Raw genomic sequence first — 25,218 nt, forward strand, 5'->3', positions numbered from 1 at the left:
GAAGACCGCCCAATAAGTGGGCCACTCAGAGGAGGCAGCCAACCGCCGGGTGCCGCAGGGATTACTTCCTCATCGGGAGTCCAAAAGAATGACAGCCTGGTAAGCCAACGGGAAAACAGCCGTTGGCCTCCCACCAATTGGCAAGCTCCATTGCCGCGGCTACTCGGCAGACCAATCCCAGCGCTCATAAACACTGAGGGGGCCGCTCCAGCGCTGCGATAGGCTGGTCCGCCCGTCGTTCGCGGCGGATGACGGGGGCGGGGCGCGGCGGTCGGGGTGGCTGTTGGCGGGCGGGGCCGTGGGGCAGCGGGGTCGGCGTTTGTAACTGCTTAATTTTTTAAAATTAAAGCCATTAATTAATCAGGGGAACTGCTCCCTCGGGGGTGAGACACGCGCGGGAAGGCCCGGCCCGGCGCCCACCTGAGCAGGTGAGGCCCGGTGGCGAGCGGCCCCTCAGCCGGCCGCCTGGAGGAGCCCGGACGGCTGAAGAGGGCAGGCGGCCCCGAGCGCGGGCAGGGGCCGGGCCCTGCGGCGGTGGGAGGTCACACACGCTTCTCGCTGGGCGTTCAGCGGCATCTTCTGAGCCAGCGTGGCAAAGCCGGGGCTGCGGATGCTTTCCAGCGTGCTTCGGTCCTACATCTTGGAAGTAGCTGTGGATTTGTGCTACTCGGGGGAGATTCAAGGTTGTCTTTGAAGGAGAAACGCGAAGAGCCTTTTTTTTTTTCTGTACAAAGAGTATCAAGTGTGCACGATGGGGTTTTGTACGGAACGTTTGCCTGAGACTACTTCTTGAAGGCTTTTCAGACAGCAAAAGGGCTGTATCATAGAGTGAAAAGGACCACGTTGGTCCTCTCCCACTTTATAGTGAGGGACTGCAGAACATCATTGTAGACTTCTGATCCCTTATGAGAAAACAGAAAAACAGCTTTAAGTTTGGCACTGCTTCGTGTTCCCAGATGTAAAAACGACAAAGGCAAAGGAGGGTCAGCCATCCCCACTCACTCTCAAAGGTGGTGACAGAGGAGTACAAGCTACTATTCTCTTCAAATTAAACGTGGCAAAGATGAAGCAGCATCACACCAAGTCACAGGCTCCATCTTGCAGTTACAGGGAAGCTGATGAGAATCGATGACGTTCACTCTCAGCTCGAGGGGTTTGAGGAGCTGCCGTACCCGCTGCCAGCGACCCTGCTCACCACGTGCACTCTTCACACCCTCCACCCCTCCAGTGCCCCATCACCTGTACCAAGCTTCACCTCTATTTTTTTATCCCTTTCCCTTTTTCTCATCCTGCCTGTTCTCTCTCGCCTGACTTTCTTTTGGTCTCACAAGGAGAAACAGTCAACATGGAAGGATGGATGGGAACGTAAGACTTCTTTCTTTTCCAAGAAGTTGAATGCCAGCTGTACCCTTACTGTCCCTCCCTCGGTTAAGGTATCCTTTCACAGAGGCGAAGAGAAGCTTTTCGGTTCAGTCAGTTGTGGTTTAGGGTTTTGAGGTTTTTTTCTTTTTTTAAGTCTGGTGAAATGTCAGATGAACACTACAAGTTACACAGATGCAATGACTGTATATTTTTGTGAGCTGTCCCACATAGAAAAAGCAGCAAGTTAAGAAATTTTTGTAGTACTTAGGCTGCATTTATGTTGTGAAATCCCCTTTTCAACTAAAGTGTGCAATTGAAAAGAGAGCCCAGCTCTTTTTTTTTTTTTGGAATGCAGTTTTACTTCATAAGGAGTAGTTGGTGTTAGTCATTTTCCATTACTCACCACTAGTGAGTGATTGCTCCATGCTGACCATGAAGAGACAGACCGGTCTTGCTTTAATCTGACAACACACAAAGAAAATTACATTGAAAAATGCACACTTTTCTGTGGTGCTGCTGACTTAAAGTCATGATTCAGGTTCCCAATCTACCCTCACATCGAGGTAGCCAAGCAACCACAAAATCTGAAGGTGTGTACAAACTGACATATATCAAAGCTACTCTAAAGAGTACTTCCTCATTTGCAGTGATGAGGAAATTGCAATATTGGTTTAAGTATTCATCTATGAACACACCTGCAAACTTTACAGTAGCTGCCAGTTTTCTTCTAAAAAGCTCTCAGAAGTCAAACCAATACATCTAGTATCAGTGCCACAAGGCAGTAATGAAAACAGTGGTTTTATTTACATTGTGATACTTAACACTGGTTTCAAACAGAATAATTACATTTGTGAGGTGGTATCATAATAAAGACCACAAAAAGCATGTTACAGAAACAGAGTTCTGGGAAGATATACAAGTTCAACACAAGAGCAAGCTGTGGAAAAAATATTTGGTTTCCATGAACTGTATACAACTCAGTGTGAAAGAAACTTTAAGGACAGAAAAAACATTTAAAGACTGAGTTAAGGCTCTTATTTGCAAGTGATCTTCCTATTGGAAGCATATTGAAAATATTTTCTCTAAACAGGATGCAGCTTGAGGATTTAAACCTGTGCAAGAAGCTTCACAGTTATGATGCTGTGGAGCTCAATGCCCATATTAGTAAGGGCTGCATGTCTTTTGTTTCCTCTTTACACCACCCTATACTGTATGAATGAGCCTTTACCAGATGCACCCCAAGATTAAGACCTGCAGGCAAGCTAAGTCCCCATCAAATGCAAAAAGAGAAAAGGCATTTCTTTTCTTGTCCCCGTTCAGCAGAGAACTATAATTGGTATTTCCACAATAGAAGGAAATCAGACATCCCTTTGTAAAAAAATCTATATAGAGTATCTCTAGTTACTGCAAAGTAAACGTGCCTGTTTTAGCTTTTAAAATGCATGAAGATGTAAGCCTGGATAAAAATCAAGTACACCAGCCTCTCAGTTAAAAGCAGTGTCAGGTACATCGGGTTGCACTCCAGGTGAGTGAGATGAAGGAGCACGAACAGAATTTTTGCTAGCACTGAAAAGAATGAAGAGGAGAGCAAAGCCTTTAGTAAAACCCGTAACTAAAACCAGTACAAGTTCCAAAATGGCAGCTAACTAAAACTTGGGGGCTCGGTAGTGTGGAAAAAGGGAGATCACCCAGACAGCTCAAAATCAGCTGACTGATGAAGGGACCTACTATACATTGAGGTTCACGCATTTACGTATACGGTACCTCCCTCAAAGCTACATATCCATTTCATCCAGGATTTTGGAAGCCATTACAGGAAAGGTCTTTACTGGAAGTTAGCAAAGGTTTTTTTGTTTGTTAAACAAAATGCTTTGTAGGTATTGTAGGGTGCAAGGTACCCCCGCTGAGCACCAAAATGAAAATGAGATCTTGGACAAGAAAGTGTAGGGGGAAGGAAGGCAGGACATTAGCTCATGTAAGAGCTGTTTCTGATGGATTCTGCCTTAATTGCGGGTACAAAGTACCCACTTGTACTTATGACAAAGAACAAGTAATCTTTTACAGCATCGCAGAAAACATCTGCATTACCCATAGGTCAAGTTTTGACCCATTCTTGCTCCAGTCTGAAAGTAACACAGCTTTGCTGAGTGCTGCCACTCTCTCAGCAGGACTTCACTGCCCTAGCTGAGGCAGACCAGGCCATCAGCTGGTCGCTTCGTCATACAAGTTGGTGCAGACATTCCAACAGTCTGAACACTGCAAGCTGGTATATAAAGGGTACAAACTTTAAGTTTTGAGATCCTATTCTTGGGAACCAAATTTAAAGCTACTACAGTAAGTGACTTGAGGAGTCAGAAGTATCTAAATGCTTACTCCTTGCCCCTGTTTATTCTATAGAAGTGACCATGTTTGATACAAGAAGAAACAGCATTCTCCATATTGAAAAATTAGCATTACTACACTGGACTGAATCAAGCGTTCAACTCTTTCTTGTAAAAAGATGCTCTTAATCCCGATTTATGCCCTTTGGAGACTCAATAACCCACAACTGACAACCCTGGTACCTACTAAGGAGAGGAGATAGTTGGGAAAGGCACACTGCAACACCCAGTTAGCACAACTCACAGGTATCTTTGGCAATGCATCCATTCTAATGAATTATTCCTGTATAAATCTCTCAAAGGACAGCATCCCATAGCCTTATTCACTCTCAGTCTCTCTGGGATTTCATGAAAGCTCACACTTGAGAATGCATATAACTGTAAAATAACTTTCATTCTTTTATTCAAACTTCACATATACAGTGGACAAAAAGACATTTTAAAATAGATCCATATAATTATATGGATTTTTGCAACATATCAAATTCAGATCAAAATTAAGATATACACTGTATTCTATAACCAAACTAAAGCTTAAGTGTATACTTCTTTTGTGTAATAAAACCCAGGAACTACTCTGAATACTGGAACATTCACCAGTCAAATTCCACCGAGTGGGACATTGTTTACAGCAATTTGGAGGTTCAGAATCCATCGTTACAGGTGCTATACAACCACACCGTGTACAAGTATTTGAATTAGGCAGTTTCCCTTCTATTCTTCCAAACAGCCTTCATTTTACAAAAGCAGCTGCTGTAAGTTGCAATGGATAGAGGAAGATTTAGACCAGTGGTTTTCAGTATGCAGGTGACCAACCCGAAGTGAGTAGGAGATCATCAGCAGTTATCTTTATATAAAGGACAGCCAGAGCCTAAAATCAGCTCATCTTCACAGTCCTGATGTGGATTTGCTCATGGTTGGGTGTTTTTCCTCAGGTGTTAGTAGCACAAGCACTCTTCATACAACTGGCAGGGACCAGAAGTTTGACACAAGAGCCAGAAGAGTGACAGTGGATGTGGTTTTAAGAGAAAAGTTGGAGGGAACTTCCATGTTCTCATGACAAGCCAAAGAGAACTCCACAAAACATCCAGTCCCGATGGAAGAGATAATGACAGTTAAATCACAGAATCACAGAATGTTAGGGATTGGAAGGGACCTCGAAAGATCATCTAGTCCAATCCCCCTGCCGGGGCAGGATTACCTAGATCATATCACACAGGAACGCGTCCAGGCGGGTTTTGAATGTCTCCAGAGAAGGAGACTCCACAGCCTCTCTGGGCAGCCTGTTCCAGTGTTCAGTTACCCTCACCGTAAAGAAGTTTTTCCTCATACTTATGTGGAACCTCCTGTGCTCCAGCTTGCACCCATTGCCCCTTGTCCTGTCAAGGGATGTCACTGAGAAGAGCCTGGCTCCATCCTCTTGACACTTGCCCTTTACATATTTATAAACATTAATGAGGTCACCCCTCAGTCTCCTCTTCTCCAAGCTAAAGAGACCCAGCTCCCTCAGCCTCTCCTCAGAAGGGAGATGTTCCACTCCCTTAATCATCTTCGTGGCTCTGCGCTGGACTCTCTCTAGCAGTTCCCTGTCCTTCTTGAACTGAGGGGCCCAGAACTGGACACAATATTCCAGATGCGGCCTCACCAGGGCAGAGTAGAGGGGGAGGAGAACCTCTCTCGACCTGCTGACCACACCCCTTCTAATACACCCCAGGATGCCATTGGCCTTGTTGGCCATAAGGGCACACTGCTGGCTCATGGTCATCCTGTTGTCCACTAGGATCCCCAGGTCCCTTTCCCCTACGCTGCTCTCCAACAGGTCTGCCCCCAACTTGTACTGGTACATGGGGTTGTTCTTGCCCAGATGCAGGACTCTACACTTGCCCTTGTTATATTTCATTAAATTTCTCCCCGCCCAACTCTCCAGCCTGTCCAGGTCTCTCTGAATGGCTGCGCAGCCTTCTGGTGCGTCAGCCACTCCTCACAGTTTGGTGTCGTCAGCGAACTTGCTGACAGTGCACTCAATTCCCTCATCCAAGTCATTAATGAATATATTGACTAGAACTGGTCCCAGTACCGACCCTTGAGGGACTCCGCTAGACACAGGCCTCCAACTGGACTCAGTCCCATTGACCACCACTCTCTGGCTTCTTCCCTTCAGCCAGTTCACAATCCACCTCACTACCTGATCATCCAGACCACACTTTCTCAGTTTAGCTGCGAGGATGCTGTGGGAGACCATGTCAAACACTTTACTGAAATCGAGATAGACCACATCCACAGCTTTACCATCATCTATCCACCGGGTTACGTCCTCATAAAAGGCTATCAAGTTGGTTAAGCATGACTTCCCCTTGGTGAAGCCATGCTGAGTGCCCCTAATGATCCCCCTATCCTTGATGTGCCTAGAGACAGCACCAAGGACAAGTTGTTCCATCACCTTTCCGGGGACGGAGGTGAGGCTGACCGGTCTATAGTTACCCGGCTACCCCTTCTTGCCCTTTTTGAAGACTGGAATGACATTCGCTTTCCTCCAGTCCTCAGGCACCTCTCCCGTTGCCCACGACTTAGCAAAGATGATGGAGAGTGGCCTAGCAATGACTTCCGCCAGCTCCCTCAGCACCCGCGGGTGCATCCCATCAGGGCCCGTGGATTTATGCAAATGCAAAGTTCAAGTTACCACAGTTCCAGTGTAAAAACCATTCCCCCCACCAGATGTTAGTACTGCCTTAGTCAGAAACTAACAACTGATTCCAAACACCACTCTTAAAAAATAGTACAGGTCTTCTTGTAAAGACTGGGAAACTACAGGTAATAACATACTGAAACCTAGATTAACAGGTCAACATTTTACAAAAAAGTTGTAAGACTTAAAATAATCCCTTTATAAACTGTTTAACACATCTGATAAATAGCTTGCATGTCAATCTGATATATGCTGTACCATTCAGCTCTTGAATCCCAAACCTTTCCATAAGAGACGCCACACCTAGAACACTGTCAAATAAATAGTGAAAAACCAAAAGATACTGTCTGTTTCAAAGCATGAAAAGTAACAGTACATTATGCAAGATAATCAGTGTTATACATACAGGGAATGCCATTCTGGTTGAACAGATTATGAAGCAGTATTCTCCATGAAAGACTAGGCACACGAATAAATCAATTAGACAGGTTTTTCTGCCTAATGGACAAGTCTAAAATTAACATTCTTGGCAATACAACATTGTAACCGATATGCTTCTCAATATTTAAGAGCCTTAATCACAAAAATCATGAAGCGATGTTTTTATTTGTGTCTTTGACAAGCAGTTACAGTTCTGGACAGATTTCTTCTACGCTGTGTGCTCTACTTTCCAGCTCGTCACGAGTAGCATGTGCTGCATAAGAAAGATTACAAAAAATAGAGAATTCTTCACACTCATTTAATATCTTCAAAGCACACACAAAAATCCTCCCGAAATCATCTTTGCTTTCTCCAAAGGTAATGTTTGCCAACCCATTTCAGCAACCTACAAGCTTTTAGTTTGAGAGTGCAGAAACTTCCCAAATAGTCATTTCACCCTCCTATTCTAAGGAAATGGCTAACACCACCATTCAGTATGACAAGCACTGAATGCTCACCACCCCTGGAACTGAGGGGATTTAACCCAGGAGTTAAGAGAGAGATCAGTTTGCAGAACTAACATACGAGGTTCCTGAAGCACAAGCCAGCACAGTACTTTTCAGGTCACATTTCAATTCCAGATGAGATACTTTAAAACAAAACAAGCTTATAAATGAAGGAGCACGGTCTGTTGTGTTTTTCAGGAAGTCGTTAGACTTGTGGTTCTGAGCCAAAGAACAGTGATAAATCAGAGAAAGCACCTTCTCATTAGTGCTTTTCACATGAAAAAGCCCACTATATAAAAATATGTGTGTGTGTATATATATATGCGCACCTGAAAATTCAGCACATAAAGCAAAGATTAGAGAAAACCACATCCAGATGATAATCTTTCAAAAAGGACAGTTAGGTTTCAGCACAAGTTAGACTAAAAGTGCAGTTTAACAGCTGAATAGCTTAGCTAACCAGCAGAACCAATTTGTGTATGCTCCCAGCCTTCTCACTTAAGTCATCTTTAGGGTGATGCTTGCTGTGGTTAAGAAAACACAATGTATTCTGTATCTACCAAAGGCCAAAAGAGCCCACCCAGTCAGCTGACAGCTAAGCTGATCAGTGTTATCTGAGCAGGGTTATCATAGCAATGAATCCTAAAGAACCATAAGAAGAGAACAATAGTTTTACTGCTTGTCAATTGAACTGCTATAGATCACACCTTTGTATGTGGTACTTTTGTGTAGCAGAAGTAGAGAGAGGTCTGCATTGAAATCATCATGCTTAAATCTACCTACATCAGGAATCTTTCTTTCAGTGATTTCAAAGAGAATTTTTAAAGGAAAAGTGTTTGTGGAGAGGAACAAAGATCACTATTTTGCTGACAAAGTCTATTTATGTCATTCATGGAGTCAAAATAGGGAGTAACCAGAGAAATTCCAGAGAAGCTGAAATGCTGAAGCAAGCAATCCTAATGCAGTCTATTACAACTTGAACTTTCTTTTCCACCGAAAAGCTTGGCTGCTAGAATCCATGTGCGTGGGGTAAGTTACAGCTACTCGAGGCAAGAAAGGAATGACACATCCACTTAGAACACTTGGTAGCCCACGATGAAGACGGGCAGAAATATACAAACAGTTCTCACCATCACTGACTGGACTGGCCGTCTTCACTTCAATCAGCAAGAAATCTCAGTCTGTAACCAAGAAGTGCAACTCATATTAGCAGACCTGGTGGTATCTGACAGAAGCCTTCTTAAAAACCTGTCCTAAATCTTTAGCCCCTTCTTCAAAAGGAGAGTGTAGAGATTAGAAGAGTAGCGTTAGTTTTACTCAAATACAAAACAGACAGGATTAGAGGGTAGAAAGGAGCATCGGATAAGAGAAGCACAGAACCTTTAAGGGATCTTCATGGACAAAAAAAATTCCAAGTGAGAAGAGGGTCTCAAATTGCTTGAAAAACAACCCAGGAGCCAGCGGAGTCCTAGAGTCACAACAGACCACTAAGAAATGCCTCCTGTGTCACATCTTTGCCTAGAATGATCATCAGTACTATAGATGTCATGTTATTCCACTGGAATAGAAAGACACTGCATGCCAGCTCTCACTTACATAGACTGACAGTCTCAGACATAACAGGTGAGTGGTAGCCACATCACCAGATGATCTCCATAACTTCAATAGAACTGAAGTCGAATGGAAGAAATTACCAAAATGTAGCTACAACAAGCAGAAAAAGACAGACATTTCCTTTGCAGTTAAAAACAAGCATCAGAGCTGCTAGTTTAACAGAGTGAAGCCAAAATAAGCCATCATAAAAATCAGCTCCTCCATCACCGAGTACACTGAGTAAAGAAAACACTCCTTTTCTGCTCTATAAGAAAGCACTTTAAAATACAACATTTCGAAGTCAAAGCGCTCTGAAAGCTATCCAGATGAATAATCTTTCCACACGCTTACAGTCCTAACAGGAGAATCTCAGGAACAAGAATATTAGTAGCATTTTGATCCACTTCCATGAAGGAAACAACCAAATTGAAATACTGTTTTAAACACCCAGTTGCTTACTGTGACCAAAAGCATGGCATGACCAAAAGCACAGACTAGCAAAACACCCAAGCAGCGAGTGTTAAAACCAGCTATTTGAGAAACATTCTGTAGCTCTAATATCTGTTTAATTAACATTTATGAATACAAAGATTCTTTTTTGCCCTCAGAATACAGATGAGAGAGCGATAAAGAGATGTCATCTCAAAAAAAGTTATTTCAGTAAATCTTTGACATTACTTTAACACAGCTATGCTGCTGAACATTTATCATCTCAATGTAGGAATTTCTTAAAATACGGGCAGTGGCAGAAGACAGAGAGGTTTATTAACAGTTTTGACCATATTCCGTCATCCTTTGACCAACCCTGCCACAAAGAATCACACATGATCAGTCTGAGGGCATTCAATTCACCAGCTGCTACAAAAGTGAGATCAGTACTTAACCTCAGAAGAACTGATCAAGTACAGAGACCGAAAGCTATGATAGTTGATGCAGAGATTAGGAGATAATGAAACATCAAGGTTTGTTAAGCAGAATGGTACAAAACAAAAATGAAGAATTGAGAACTACATCAAGTTAACGGAAAGTATTTCTATATGCTGTGGTGTGGAGGTGAACCAGTTAGTTAATGGGTTGATAAAATGGCAAACAGTTACATTTATGGAATCTATTGGCCATGAGCAGTCTAAAATTGATAATTACCAGTTGTGGCTCTGAAGCTGGTTATGAGGCAAGGTGGAATGGACTTCAGCAATAGAGATGGAAAAATGCTGCAAAGGTGTGCCTTCTTTCCACTGGAGAATGCAGCTGGGGAGCGGAGTTGCCTCTGTTTTACAGCAGAGTGCAGAGAGATGGCAGCTTCAAGCCATGGAGGAAGGTCCTATGGTTGCCTATTGGAGCCCTCCTTTCCCCTGGAGAGTGAAGTTCTAGTAAATAGCCATTGTAAGGCATATGGTCAGTTACTTGATAAAATCAGTCCATTAACGGGTCTCAGACACATACCAAATGACCCTTTCTGAGAAATTATGAAGGCATTAGCCCTCCTGTAATAAATAATGGGACTAAAATGTACAATCCACAGAACTTAAAAACATGGAACTTTGCAAATCTCTTTTTTATTGTGTGGAATTTAAACTAGTTTTAGAAGAGTTCCTAGTTCACATGGTTGTGAAAAGCAAATGTGAACCAAGTTAAACCCATGCAGCATCTTCCCAAGTCTGCAGATTGTGCTGATGTATCATAGCTTTGCCAAGCAACAGATGAATGAGGCTTACAGACTTCATTGCCACTAGTCTCATGAGCAACAGATGTCTACTTTTAATGCCAAAAGCTTGTTCGAAGTGCTGTTACACACAGTGGTGGGTAGTGAACAGCTGTAATTATTCACTAGAAGGCCACCACAAAAATCAAAGACTTTTACTACACAGTCTACCCTTTTCACCCAGAGAGAAGCTTAAAGATGAAAAAGAAGGTGTCAGCCTCTACATAGTTTTATGAGTTTCCTATCAAGAGACAGCCCTGAAGCAGGTTCCAGAAACAGCTCCCAGCTAGAAGTTCCAGGCTTTCCTCCAGTAGCTGCACTAACAGCAAAGCTGAGGGTCTTATCCCATACTATAGAATTGAACGTTACTGCTTAAGGACAAGTGCATACTGAAGTCCTAACAGCAGTTTTACATTACAGTAAGACAGGCAGAAGTTCTTACTGAGGAAGTTAGATACACTCCTCCTAACAGGGAGGAAACATGCGTGCTAGTTTCCCATTGCTGGCTACAGGATGGTTTGGGGGCAGAATGGGAACTGAACCACAACATAAGGCCAAGCTGTCCCCTGTGGCCACAGCTTCAAGTGTTCTGTACAAGACAACTCTTCCTTTAAAAAGGATGCTGGCCACTTCACTTCCAAAAGTCAGTTATGCTGGGAAAATAGTACGAAGCAGGTGTTTGCTTTTCTGTCACAATAAACAAAAGCCCACGCACTTAATTAGCAATACCGATGGTTGTGGTACCATGCTACAAATCCACCTATCAAGACAGCATGCAGGACTACACACTGAGCGTTACATACATACTGTGCCCTTCCTATTCATTCTCACACTTGAGTGTATTCATTTCCCAACAGCTGAAAGGACCACTAGTACTTAAAACATGCTTTTTGATTAATTAGTAGCTCACCATGTTCGGTAGCTTCTGTATTCATTGTTTCTACATCTGCAGCATCGTGCATCTCTTCATCCTCATCATCATCCTCTTCTTTACCATGTAGTTCTTTTGCCATGAGCTGTCTTGCCAGTTTGATGTTTCGTCCTTCATTGTAGTGCATTTTTCTCTTCATTTCAAACTGTTTCTTTTTCTCTGTGGACAAACAAATGCAAATATTTATTTCTTCCCTTTAAAAAAAAAGAAATCAACTTATTTCCTCTTCAGAGAGGCACTAACTGCTTCCTAGGTCAAACTTACTCCTACCTTGAAACTCCACTGATTGTATGATCAAGCAATCACTGGATTAAAATTATTTTCTTCAAGCAGTGGAGTATTCTTTTAAACGAGTCTGACTTACAAAAAGGCTAGTAATTAATGGACTGGAACGGCTGAAGCACTTTTAAAAGAACCTGTCTGCAAGTAAGAGCAAGTCTGAACCAAGAGAAGCATCTAGTAACAGCATACGAAATTCCCAAGTTTCATAAGCCTTGTTTCTAAGTAAACTTAAGGACAAATTGAGACATACTGGTGGGATAGAAGATGAACTTTTGCAGATGTCCAGCTTGACTCCTGGCTAGCTACCAAAGGCCAGTTATGAGAGAGATATTTACCACATGTAGAAGAAAATATTTTCCACTTTCCCCATGGCCTGAAGCCTAACTTTGCTCAATGTATTAAACATTAGCAGGTCTAGCAGTAATGCATTATGATTAAATTAAATTTTGCTTATTGGCAGCCCCAACACTTTTTTTCTTCCTTTAGAATAGTAAGGTTACACGCTCAAAGTTGGGGCCAGGAAAGATGAGAAGCAACAGCTAGATAACGCAAGCCTGAAACCATAGAAGTATTATTGTTCGACTGTTTCCTCAAAAAGTTCTAGCCCAAGCTAATACAAAACAACATCTCTGTTGAAGATGCATGAGGCAATTTGCTTAGGAATAAATATAGATTTCCTCCTGGATCCATCAACCAGTCGTTTTGAAAACAACAGAAATATCATCTGTATGTTTGCAAGCAAGTAGTATCTTCATTGCAGCAATGCTCATTGAATTGTTAAGTCTATCTGAAATATGTTCAGATTAAGAAGTATGCCCTCACCCCAAAACCGAAAAGTTTCTTATTTGAGAAGTCTACGTTTGAGAGGAATTCCCACACCTTAAGCTTGTATACAAAGGGGCAGCCAGTAACAGCAAATTCCTATTTATATGTAGATCCCAAACCAAACAGTCCTGATGACAAACAAACAGCATATTTGTTTAATCTTTTACTTACCCTTCAAAGACTACTTATCTTCATTTTCAAATGACAACATTTTTTTGTTAGACAGTACTTTTTCTTACCAAATATTTCTTACTGAAAATCTGAAACTATTTGTAGGAAAGAAAACAAATCAAACAACTTCTGCTTACCTCGTTCTTCAGGTGTTAATTCTTCATCCTCTTCCTCCTCCTCACTGCTTTCCTCTTGCTTTGCCATAATCTTGGGTCCTTTACCTTCAGCTGCAGCTGCCAGTCTACATAAAACATGCAATAGAAAATGCTGAAGCAGCAAGTTTTTCATTATTTAAAATATATGAAATTTCATAACACTCATACAAACTGCATTGTTCATTATTTTTGCCATATTTATGTGTACTAAAAACCTGCAAGAGGTTTAAAGTACCAGTGGCACTATCAAACACCAAAAACTACTTAATTTGACAATAGCAAAAGTTTGACTTCTAGAGAAACCAGCAACACCTTTCCATAAAGAAAAACTACTCCAGGAAAGAAAAAATTATCTCAACGTTTATAGTCAATTTTCTATGACAATACTTACTTTTCACACAACACGTCTGCTTTTAAGGGCTCATATGACTCTGAATCACTCACTGCATCCTCATCATCTTCTCCCATGCTTAGAAGGCAAACAAAGAAGGTAGCCTCTGTCAACAATTTGCTGCTTAAAATTTCCTTGACAAAACAGTCAAAACCTTACAACACTCAATTAAATTAAAAGACTCCTTTAATATTTTAAAAACTTTCCAAATCTAATCTAAATATTGATATGAATGACAACTTTATATTCTAGTACACAGATGTTAACCGAAAAAAATAAAAATCAACACAAGTCAGACTTATTTATTCCATTCAAAGCCTAAGGCCTGCTAGACATAAAACTTCTAAAAATTGGCTTTGTCCTTTCTGACAGTTCTCCTCAATAGCTATAAGCCTTTATTTAGAAGCTTTGTAAATCTGAGTATGTTGCATATATTCAGTAGGCCTGCACAGTCTGTCAGGCAATCAGCTATAGTAAATACTGCAACGCACAAAGTCAACTTTGCTGTAAAACTACTATGTCATCTGACATCACGTAGGACAGCAGTGTAGCAAGCCTACCTGTGGTAAGGAGTATCTGGCTCATCTATTTTCATCAAGCCATAATCTTTACCCGCTGGGTGGTACGTAGCTATGATGTTCATTTCATCCCACTTCTGGGATTTTTTACTGGAATAAGAAAACAAAGTTAAATTTTCCTATATTCTAAAACGAAGTAGTTCTGTTTGGCCACAGAAAACAAATGTTTAGAACTTCTTTTGACCTCTACTACATACTATGCACAAAGAATATTGTTATGACACACAGGCATGTTCAAAGTATGTCTATTAAACACTGTTCTATACATACTTTAGTTAAGTCATGACAAATTATCAATGCAACTGAATTTCCCTAACAATTCACAACAGCTAAATAAACTCAGTAATCTATAAATGTATTCTTATTCATATACATACATATATTTTCTCAAGAGACTACCGGTCTTGTTCAATCACTGTCCCATTAACTGTTTGCTCTTGTTACAAGTTACTGTAAAATCATTCTTCCTCTTATTACAACCCACAACACTTCAACAAAACCAAGTAACTTCCACCTCACCTCTGCTCAGTGAGATGCATGACTATTAGCGAAACTGTTGCATAAACAATACCAACCAACAAATAACTTCCTGCAGTAAAATAAATAGCACTGAACAAGCTGGTTATTAATACTGCTTTTGTCATCCTAAAGTGGAATCATAAAACAGAACTGATTCACTGCAGTAATTAGGCCAAGGGAGTTTCACATTTTATACAGACAGGCACCAGTGATGTTACATTTTCTAGAATTTCCTCAATTAATCAGAGAATGTACAACTTTGGGTGTATTTGCGGAAATAAAAGTCCACCCAGACTGACAAAATATATAAGCCACAAGGAAAGCAATAGCCCTGTGGCCAGAGGAAGAGTCACCCCTCCACTGATCGAAAAGCCACAGAAATGTTTAATCAAGAGAACCTACCAGGTTCCCCATTTTCTCTAAAAAAGTTATTGCAGGCTTCATACAAGGTGGCCTTTCCCTTAGACTAAATCAAGAAATTTAACTTTAGAATAGTAAAATAATTCCACTGTTTAATATTACCTTATGTATTAACATATTCCTGAAGTGTTGCAAATTATTGTTTAAGGAAGCAAATGTTACAGGGATGTGTCGGTTTTTGGTTTGGTTTGTTTTTTTGGGGGGCGGGTGGGGGGGGGTGGGCAGTTGGCTAGAAGACTTTAACTTAACTACTCTTATTTAAACACAGACTGTTCCAATAACAAATTACTTGATTTGAAAAATATACTCAGTCTCAATAATACAACTGCTCTTGAGCAGAATGCTATCTGTAAAACTAAACTGACAAAGCAAAATTCCTAGCACAAACTAAATTTTACATTTATGGAGAGCACTGCATAATACAATGGGAAAAAACTAAAGGGATAAAACAATAGATGCGGGAGTTAATGCTGAATCCTACATGCCACAGACTTATACTCCAGAAATAAACACAAATTAAGTGAGCTTAATCCCCTTAGCGTATAGTAGCCAATGCCAAACTCTCACGTTTGAGGTTTCAGATTTATTTAATCATTTTGTTCGAACTACAACACAAGAATTGCAACCTAAGCGGACAACACGTGAGCCAGATCGCCTGCTCTGGCAGGGCGGAGAGTCATGAGCTTCATGATGACAAAGCAAGAGCTCTAGTCTAGGAACGTCAGTTATTCAAACCTATCTATTTAGGAGCTGAAAAATCACTAGTTAAACATAAGCTAAACACCTGCTTAAAGTTCATCTATGACTAACACAGGATGATCGTGCAGTTCCATAGTGAGCACAGGAGAATTTTTACTAGCCATAGCAGGCGAAGAATGGCACATAGCCCCTGTAAGAGACAGGGCGTAACTGAAGAGGAAATATGACAGATGGGAGAAACTCCCATCCCATGCTTTGCGTTCACTGCATTTGCCCAGAGCACATCAAGGTTTATTGCCTGGGCTCACAGCTCGATACCTAATAATAGTATTGGCAACCTGAGAAGAATCTCTTTGGCATACACTGCGCTCGAAACTAGACAGCCTACAGCTGGCAATTCAGTAACTTATAAATACAAGACTGAGGAAGATTTCAGTGGTTTAGTTTTTCACGCTCATTTCTTCAAACTTAGATTCCAACCTGAAAAGCCTTGGCTATGGAACACCTCCCAAAGCACAATTTAAAATTCAGCTAGGAAAAAAATTATCATTAGTGGCAAACAGACACATGTGTCATTTTACCCCTCCATGTAAAAAGCCATCACAGGAGGGTGACTGAGTGCTCTAAAAACACACACCTCCCTTGACTGTCTCCAGTTGAGCATGCTTAGGCATGCCTGAGCAGCGTTAATGATAGAGCTTAGGACCATCACAGGAAAATGCTTCCTGACACTCCTTCTCATACAGAAATATGAAATCTAATCTTCCTTAGGAAAATTAGCTTTGAAAATTTTCAGAAGTGCTCATTTGTATTCTCTCACATCTTTAAATATACATAATCATTTATTTTGAGACCACACCTTGACAGGCGAGAAGTTTCTGCAGCAATATTACCCAAAGGAACACCTCTCACACCTCACTTGCTCCTATCATAGCAGACTCTTCTCTTGCCTGTTCCAACACAGCTGTCTACACACACACACTTAGTTCCTCTGTAAAATGCCAGATCAGATTGTTCACAGGCTCTTAGAGGAGGCTTAAGACAAGAAATACTGTATACCAGGAAAGCCAAGAACATATCTACCATTAAACCATGATCTCAGCTCTTAGGATGCAGTTCCAGTGGTGTCCCAATTTCACAAGCTTCCCTCTTGCATCATATTTTCATTAAGGAAGTTTTCCAAATAATTTTATCATCACTAACAACAGTGCAAGGTCACTAGTGATGCAAATATATGAAAGCTCTACTGAACATGGTGCTTTAAAAGATGACAGCTGACACAATGAGCTCTTTCATCTGCAGCTATTTTTAAAGGTATTCATCTCTGAATTTCAATATCAGAAATAAGCAGGCTGCTGACAGAGGTGCATGAAGAAAACAGACAATTTATAAACTACTTTTTAATCTTCAAGCAATATCACAGCTGTACTGCTTATCATTCTTTTAAGTACAAAATCATTTTTCTAAAGTCAAAAATAACACTGATTTAAATGAACTGTTGCCAACCAAAAATAATACCTGCACACAAACCAGCCTTAAATACCATTTACTGATCTTTCCAGGAAATCTTCTAATGCAGCCTGCCAGGTTTAGCCAATATCGTTTACCTCGCAAGGCAATTTCAGAATTAATCTAATTGACTTTATTGACACACATTGGTAAATGGGAAATACAAGCTGGACTCCTGCCCACTTAAATGCTTTGCAAGAAATTACTGTCTACTATAACCAATACACCATATACTCAGCTCATCAGTTGGTACTCTAATTTCTGATCATTCTTCAAGATGGTACAAAAGAGACCACAGAAAGTGAAATAGAGGAGACCAACAGCGAGTTTTAGTTTATGTCTGATGTGGTAGTAAACACCTTGTGCTACACTGTATTAAAACTAAAGAACAGGAAAAAATAAAATCGCAACATGTGTAGCATATTGGTACCTACATTCACCCCCTTCAAAAGCATCATCTCATTCCTTCAGTTGCAATAATTTCTCTCTGGAAAGCAGGAGCAGCTAACACACGCAACACAGCAAACCCAAAACTTTTCGTTCTTACCTTGCTGACCTTAGACTATATTCATGACTTAACTAGGCAAAGAGGAAAGGACTATTACCAGAATACAAAAAAAATAATTGCACGTCCATTTCATTTTATCATTATTTCTCTCCTTGCAAGAGTGAGGTCCCCAATGAAGAAATCCATCAAATGTCATTTTAGAAACACAGAGTTCAGGCCAAACCCTGGTCATCACAGATGTGATGGAGTCTCACAGCAATGACAGGCAGTGCATACTGGGTGCTAACATCAGGAAAGGTGCAAGAATTCTTACTGGTCGCAGGCAGCTGCTGGCTCGCTAAAGACCCCTTCTTGCATAATTGGACTAACTCAGCATGTTACAATTAAACCAAGATTTTCTTGTCATTCAAAATACAAACCACATGGCCAGCATGTACTCTCAAGTGCGAGATCTTGATAGATGAATCTTGCACAACCCAGAATACATCTTACTTATGTTTCAACCAGGGAGAGGTCCTCTCCCCAGGGACACACTTCTGGTTACAGAGAAGTAAGCTACCTTTGGGAAGACTGAGCGTGAATCTCCCATGGCAAAGCATATTTCCCAAACTGATCTATCCTCGTAGAAACTGTAAAACCTCGTAGAAACTGTTTGTCTCTCTGAACGAGGATCTAAAGATAATACTGCTGCTGCTAACATGTGATAAACAGCAAAGAACCACATCAGCTCTTTGGGCTGTCACACCGCGCTCCTGGGAAGAGTCACGACCACAGCCCCTCTGTTCCCCCCCGCTCCCTCCACCCCGGCGCACAGCCCCGGCATCTCCTTGCTTGACACAGACGCCGCTCGCAGCGGTACCCCAGCCCCAGCAGCGTGTTTCCACTGCCCGCCATCGCCGGCGTTGGGAACCGTGCTCCAGGGCCGCCGCAGCACGGGCCGCACACGGGAGCGCCCCGCTCACCCCACTGCCGCCCTCCCGCTTCCCATCATCCCCAAAACCGGCGGAGCCCAGAAACCCCCAGCTGGAGACGCCGCCTGGCAGACCCCGCTCCGCCGTGACCTCGGACGAGCAGGCCGGCTGGCGGGGGCCGGAGGGGAGGGCTGGGGGGAGGCCCTGCTGGGACCCGCCGCCGCCTCACCACCACCGGAGCCCCGGCGGGGCTCGGCGCGGCCCTCACCCGTGCTCGTCCTCGTCGCGGGCCGGGCTGGCCCGCCGCGCCCCGGGGGCTGACCCCCCCGCCGATAGCTTGCCGCCGCCCTTCTTCAGGATGCCCTTGATGGGCCCGCGCCCCGCCGCGCCCGACGCCGAGGCAGCCGGCACCGACGGCGCCTCCATCGCCGCGCGCCCTCCCGCTTCCGGCCTGCGCCGCCGCCTCGGCCGGCCCCGCCCCGCCGCGCGTCACAGCCGCCGCCGCGGGGAGGGAGGGGCCCCTCGCGCCACCGCCTCAGCCCGCCGCCGCCGCGCCCCCTGGCGGCCGGCGGACCGCCCAACCCGCGGGGCTCCCGCACAGCCCGGACTGGTCACGGGCCCCCGTGACACGAGCGGCGGGGCAGCGCGGGGCCTGCGGGCTCACACAGCGCGGGGTCTGCCAGTGAAACGCCCCGTTCCTCGGCAGGACCTGCGGATCCCGGTTCCCGGCCGGACCCAGGGTGGTGGCCGCCCCTCCTGGGGGGCTGCAGGTCCCCGCCGCAGGGGCTCGGTGCCGGCACAGCCACCCCGCCGTGGGCTGGCAGCTCAGCTGCGTGGGGACGTGGGCTACAGCATCACCGTCCGTGTGGGGAAGGAAACAGGAGCCTGATGAAGCAGCGATGAAATGATCTGCCCCAAAAATCTAACACACCTGGGAGCCACCATGCGGCGCTCAGCATCCCAGCGTGGCCTCCGTCATCCTCACAGCCCAAGGATCCGGGTGGGGTGTTTGATTTTGTGTCACAGGAACTGTGGCTTTAGGATTTAAAAGCTTAAAGGGATAATGGCTTAAATATGGCAGTTGTTTCTGATCCCTGCAAGGCCTCCCTCCCACCTCAGCCTCCTCCGACTGGTAAAGATTAGTGACATGCTGGCTCCCCGCCCAGCTCCTGTAGCCCTCCCAGGGCAAGAAAGCGCTTTGCTCCACACCCACACTGATGGGGGGTCCCACCACAGTAAGCGTGGAACATTTCCTGCAGACTTAAAGTATTCTATGTCCACATGGTTATTTTTTCATGTCAACAAAAGCAGCAGGAGCTGGGGGTCACTGGGTTTGCTGGCATGGGTTTGCTGGCATGGCTCAGAGGATGGGAAAGCCCACACATCCGATCCCAGAGAGCTGGAAAGACCTCCAGGCTCCTGGAGCAAACCATTTAACTTCAGACGTGGTTGCTCATGTTGCACTGCGTTCCTGTTCTCACGTGCCGTGGCCTCAAAGGAGGGGCAGACCCCTGCGTGCCAAGCCCTCCCCAGCCTGCTCGCAAAGGTCATGCGGCTCAGAAGGTACAAAAGCCCAGAAGCGGATATTTTGATTTCATTTTTAATCAGTTGCATCAATGCTATTCAAGCAGAGTTGTCATGGTGCTTGGTGAACACCTGCCAGGGCAGATGCAGGGCCAGCAGGCACTTGGCACATACAAAAGCAGTGAGCGGGATGTCAGGCAGAACCTGCCATCTCCTGGTGTTTGGGAAAAGCCTTGGGAGGAGAGGACAAGGGAGCAGACGCATCTCTTTGTCTGCTTACAGATACTCTCAGAGCTGACCCCTTGGGAGCACAGGACCAGCCTCACTTGAGGCAAGTCACGTACAGACACGGGATGGAGCGATGCTGAATTTCTGGACACTTTTAGACTTCTCAGACATCAAGACAAAAATAGGAAACAAACCTGGGGGCACATGATGAAAGGTTTTAGCCCGGGACTAACACTTGCACATCACATCTTTCCCATCCACATACTGGAGGACTCACAGGAACAGCAGAGGTTCACGTCTGCACTTCAGGGTTTCTTTTCTTCGCTCATTAGCTTTGAATCAGTCAGTTACTCTGCGAAAGTCAGAGTGAGATGAAAAAATGGGGAGAGCGCTAGAGGGAATGACAGCAAGGAGTAACTCAGGGCTGGCAAACTACCGTTAGCGAAAGGATTATTACATTTCTCTGTTACTTAGAGAAATTCTAATGGATAATAAAGAAAGCAACAAAGTTCATCGCTGGTCTGGCACGGTGTCACTGCATGCCAGGAGTTACATCTCGGGAGGGCAGTTAAGTTGATCCGTGGGTATCATTTTCTCGGTGTCAATCTTGTAGGACTGGAGAACGCTCTTCAGGTGCTCCACGGTTTCTGGGTGCATGTCGGGAGCTCTTGATAAAATCCAGGCGTAGTCGATGTGGAAGAGCCAGAGGATGTTGGTGCAGGAGTAAACCAGTGAGTAGTTTTCATAGTCGGTAGAAATGACCCAGTAAGGGGCAGAAGGCATGACTAGGAGAAAGAAGGGCACTGTGAACGCCATGGATAAGTGACTCTGGACTGCTCTGCAGCAGGAGGGAGCCCTAGCGCTGGGAGCTGACACTGTTGATCCGAGGAGCACAAACCACTACCTCCCACCCCACCACCCCCTGCCCCACGCAGCCAGCTGGAGCTCAGGAGGTGGGAATCCGTGTGGCTCAGCCCATCCCACCAGCACCGGCCACGTGGGCCAGATTTTGTTCTCCATCAGGCTGCTACACCCAAAGCATCTGCTCTGATGAGGGGCAGCCACTCCAGCCTCAAACCGTCAGGCAGAGAGCAGAGGTGCAGTGGGCAGGCGTAGGTGCCCTGGGATGTATTCCTGATGTACTCAGGAATGCTGGGCGCTGCTCTCTGGGGCTCGCATCCAGCGAGGATGACTGGGGTTGCACACTGCGGGGAAAACGGCTGTGGGTGATGCCCTAGCAGCGCATTATTAAGTCTGGCAGTGCTCATGAGCAATAATTGTCCTTTGCAAATACCCCTGCCCCACCCGTTTCTCCAAATTACTCATCTGTGTGAGTGCTATGAAATGGTGAAGGAAAAGGTGTGAGGGAGCAGAATAAAAAGGGAGCCAAGAGCAGACTTCTGCTCGCTTTCCAAGTGTTGCAGCAGGCAGAGGAAAGTGCTGCGCAACATGAATAAAATGCCCTGCACCTTGGCAGGCCCCTGATGTGTGTTACATTGACAAGGGAAGAAAGAGCAAACAAAACCACATTATTAATGGTTATTAAAAGGCGTCTGTAAGCAGAGGCAGGGTGGGCTAGTAGCTATATCACTGTGTTCAGAAAAACAAGCCTACTCCTGGCCTCACAGTGGCTGTGGGGCTGCCTCCCCCACCTCCCCCCCTCCCTGTCCCCATCTGTGAAATGACCTGGAGAGACCTTAATGCTGCTGATCTTTCTTGCTTTGAGATCAGTTGGTGAAGAGTGCTCCACCACCGCAGGGGCTGTTGCTGTAAGTGATGTATAAATATCACCAAACCACTGCCTGCTGGTCACAACATCTGTCCTAACCCTTTGCCATTGCCCTGTCATGCTGCGCTGAAGTCACCGGGGCAGCTTCGCCTCTTGCTCTGCTAGTTTTGCACCCCTGATGGCACGGCAGCGGAGCCGGCTTTGTGCAGGCGCTGCCCTCTGCGCTGCTGAGGCCAGCGGGCACCAGGGAGCCGCGGAGGCTGCGAGTCTCCCAGCTGCACACTTACACCAGTTAAAGCGGACGCCCAGCTTGGCCGGCTCCTTTACATCCATGTGCATGAGTTCTCCTTCGGCTTCGTTGACTTTGCCATTGGAACTAAGGGGAGAACAACAAGGTGAGAAATAAAATCAGGTGGGTTTGAAATCACCTTTTTTTTTTCTTCCAATAAATCACCCCTCCTGACACATCCACCTGCCAAGAGGTGGCTGAAACATGTACCAGCTCACCATAGCATCCCCGGAGGAACAGCTCACCCCTGGAGATGGTTTCAGCAGTGCCCAGAGCACATGGGTCCTGGGCCAGGCACAGTGGAGCAAGTGCTCTCCCAGGTTAAACTACCCCAGCGCCCCAGGGTGCCTCTCTCCAAGTGCCCCTGCCAGCAGGGTGTACTTCAGTGCCAGGGTCCAGTGATAGAGAAGAGGAAGAGCAAGACCCCTCTGCACGGGACGGGAGGATCCCAACACTGATCTCGGATGTGCCAGGAAGCAGCTCAGCTTCTGCTACTTGTGGAAGGCATGTGTTCACCTCTGTTTAATCACCTGCACTTTTTCCAGGTCACAGCACATTCGTCCGCACACAAATTACCTGTCCCTGCTTGGTGAGGCAGGGTTTGTTTTGTTGCTCGTTCAGAGCACTGCCCCGCTGGCAGCAAGCCCTGTGACTCGGGCTGCCCATCTTATAGTTGCATTTTTCCCCAGATGCCTCAAGACCTGGATGCTACCTATGGGGCAGGAAAGTTTCAGGCTTGCCTGTGAAACAGGAACAGCCAAGGAGGCAGAAGCTAATGCTGCCTGCAGCAGAGGTCGAGGGGCTGATGCTGGAGCCATGCATAGTGCACACCTGACCCAAAATACTCCTGACATTTCAGGGTCCTGAGCTGCTGAAGTGGTGACACCGACAGTCATTAATCTCACGCAGATTAATGCAGGCGCAAATAAATGCCCAGCTGTTTGCCAGGCGCTGCCCTAGCAGCGGAGCTGCAGAGACAATGCTGCGTGGTCAGCGAGCAGCATGGACGCTGCTCTCTGATGGACACAAGGGATGTGTTGCTACGTTGTTCTTATTGTGAGCCAGAACAAAGTCCCCATGCCATGCCAGGGAGCGCAGGGACAGCGCTGCGTTCACCGCTCGCTCCCTCTCACACATTCAGCCGCTCACAGCGGCACCCCACGACCGCCGGGGCTGGTGATGGAAACAGATGAATTAATATCTGCATCTGTCCATGCAAAAAGCCGTGAGGGCTCAGGGTAATTGCAAACGATCAAGTATAATACAGGGAAAAATTGGTGCATTCACTTTGCTCACTGATTTAAACTGGCAATGATTGCCAGTCCCCTTATGCAGCAGTTACTATCAGTGCAAGGTAAATGCTCCAGAAAAAGGCTGACAAAGGCTTAAGTGAAAATGTGCTTCACCTTCCCTGCCCCTTTTCATTGGGTCCCTGTACTCCGGAGCAGAGAGGAGCACAGGGCACGGGCACCTCTCAGCACACAGGGGCACAAGGTGGTGGCTGCCATCCCATAACCAGCCCTGTGACCCCCCAGGACAGGACCGGGGCATCTGGCTTCTCAGCTATCACTGGGGATCACAAACCAGTCGGGGGGAGACCCAGGCTATTTCACACTGGAGTCACCATGTGCATTTGATCTATTTTCTCACTGCTCAACTTGGACCATGAGACAGGGACCTGGTGAGCCCCAGGGAAGCACTGGCAGAAACCAGAGACCCACATCTCTACCATAACCACAGCAAAGCCTGTTATCCCAGCAGAGCTACTGCAACCACAGGGTGCCTCCCCCAGCACCCCCAGCCCAAGAAATAGGCAATTTGGAGAAAAATGACTACCCAGGATGTCAGGACAGGTGACAGGAGTGCCACCGCTTCAGCGAGGACACAGCCTGAACGCAAACACTTACAGCAGCTCCTTGTTGATCACCTTGAACTTCCCGTTCTCCTTCAATGAGTAATTTGCCTGGATGCAGCTTCCTTTCTCGAAACTTGAGGGCAGCTTCTCTATCTCGTACCATTTCCCCAAATACTGATGGAAGAAAGTCCAGAGAGACACTTTTAGCACGAGAGTGCTGAGGCAGAGCAGCCCAGCTTGTTTGCCAGCACAGTTTTGCCCGCTCGGTTCATTCGAGCATCTGCCTCCGTGGCGCGGGAGGCTGCAGGGGGTTAGCAGGGCCACAGACCCACGCTGGCAGTGCCAGCACAAGGCATCGAGACCAGCCCCGCCAGCCCCCTCCATGCCCCCAGGCAGTTGGCCATCGGTCCCATGCCCCCTTAGCCTAACTTGCTACCCACCGTGAGATTTTTAGAAAGCTTTTCACACCTTGTGGATATCGAAGTCTTCTTGGACTGGTGGGTCTGGGCATGGTCCCATGTGAAACATCTGGCCTTTCCCAAAGCTGAGGAGGCCGAGCAGGACCGAGAGCCGCAGTGCTGGGCCCAGCATGGCTGTGCCGGGGTGCAGGCGGGAAACGGACCTGGGGAGAAGGAAAATAGCTGAGCTGGGGCCCCCCTGGAGCAGAACTTTGTGTCAAATACAGTGAGAAGGACAGGACGTCTGCAGCAGGGCACCTCAGGAGCACAGCAAGGAGAAAAGGATCATGAGAAGAGCACAAAGACACTGTGCCAAATAAGCCCCCAGCCCAAAATGGCCTCAAGCCCTGCCTGTGCCCAGGCTGTGCCCAGTGGCTCTGCGGGAAGCAAGGCAACGCCTGCTGAGAGCACTTGTACGCATCACCCCCACCTGACACCTGGCAAGATGCAGGGATGATAAATGCCTGAGGACATGCAGAAGCATCGTCATCTGTCCAAAGCTGAGGCAAGGGGAAATGCAGAGATGTTTGCTCTAAAATGCTGGAGCACAAGGAACGTGCTCCAGAGCCAGGGCAGAGCCGGGGCC

General features: G+C 45.6%; 2 protein-coding genes across 6 annotated transcripts; both read right to left on the reverse strand.

Moving 5' to 3' along the window:
• Window positions 1-1,717: 1,717 nt before the first annotated feature.
• On the reverse strand, window positions 1,718-19,007 carry PPP1R2 (protein phosphatase 1 regulatory inhibitor subunit 2). 5 transcript variants are annotated; one of them, XM_068406283.1, is made up of 7 exons: window positions 18,818-19,007; window positions 13,966-14,073; window positions 13,406-13,483; window positions 12,997-13,100; window positions 11,561-11,740; window positions 8,486-8,536; window positions 1,726-1,823 (listed from the first exon to the last, which is right to left on the reverse strand). In XM_068406283.1, exons 1-6 carry the CDS (start codon window positions 18,973-18,975, stop codon window positions 8,532-8,534), a joined length of 633 nt encoding a protein of 210 aa, XP_068262384.1. In that variant the 5' UTR covers window positions 18,976-19,007; the 3' UTR covers window positions 1,726-1,823; window positions 8,486-8,531. The 5 variants fall into 5 exon arrangements, with proteins under 5 accessions (XP_068262385.1, XP_068262384.1, XP_068262383.1 ...); XM_068406282.1 differs by lacking the exon at window positions 1,726-1,823 and adding an exon at window positions 7,017-7,123; XM_068406284.1 differs by lacking the exon at window positions 8,486-8,536 and having other exon boundaries at window positions 1,718-1,823.
• Window positions 19,008-20,850: 1,843 nt separating this feature from the next.
• APOD (apolipoprotein D) lies at window positions 20,851-24,765 on the reverse strand. The gene is made up of 4 exons (XM_068407099.1): window positions 24,643-24,765; window positions 24,227-24,348; window positions 22,318-22,406; window positions 20,851-21,086 (listed from the first exon to the last, which is right to left on the reverse strand). The coding sequence occupies exons 1-4, from the start codon at window positions 24,763-24,765 to the stop codon at window positions 20,851-20,853; spliced, it is 570 nt and encodes a 189-aa protein (XP_068263200.1).
• Between the last annotated feature and the right edge of the window lie 453 nt (window positions 24,766-25,218).

The sequence above is a fragment of the Nyctibius grandis genome, chromosome 8 (genome assembly GCF_013368605.1).
Source record: "Nyctibius grandis isolate bNycGra1 chromosome 8, bNycGra1.pri, whole genome shotgun sequence".
Classification (NCBI taxonomy): Eukaryota; Metazoa; Chordata; class Aves; order Nyctibiiformes; family Nyctibiidae; genus Nyctibius; species Nyctibius grandis.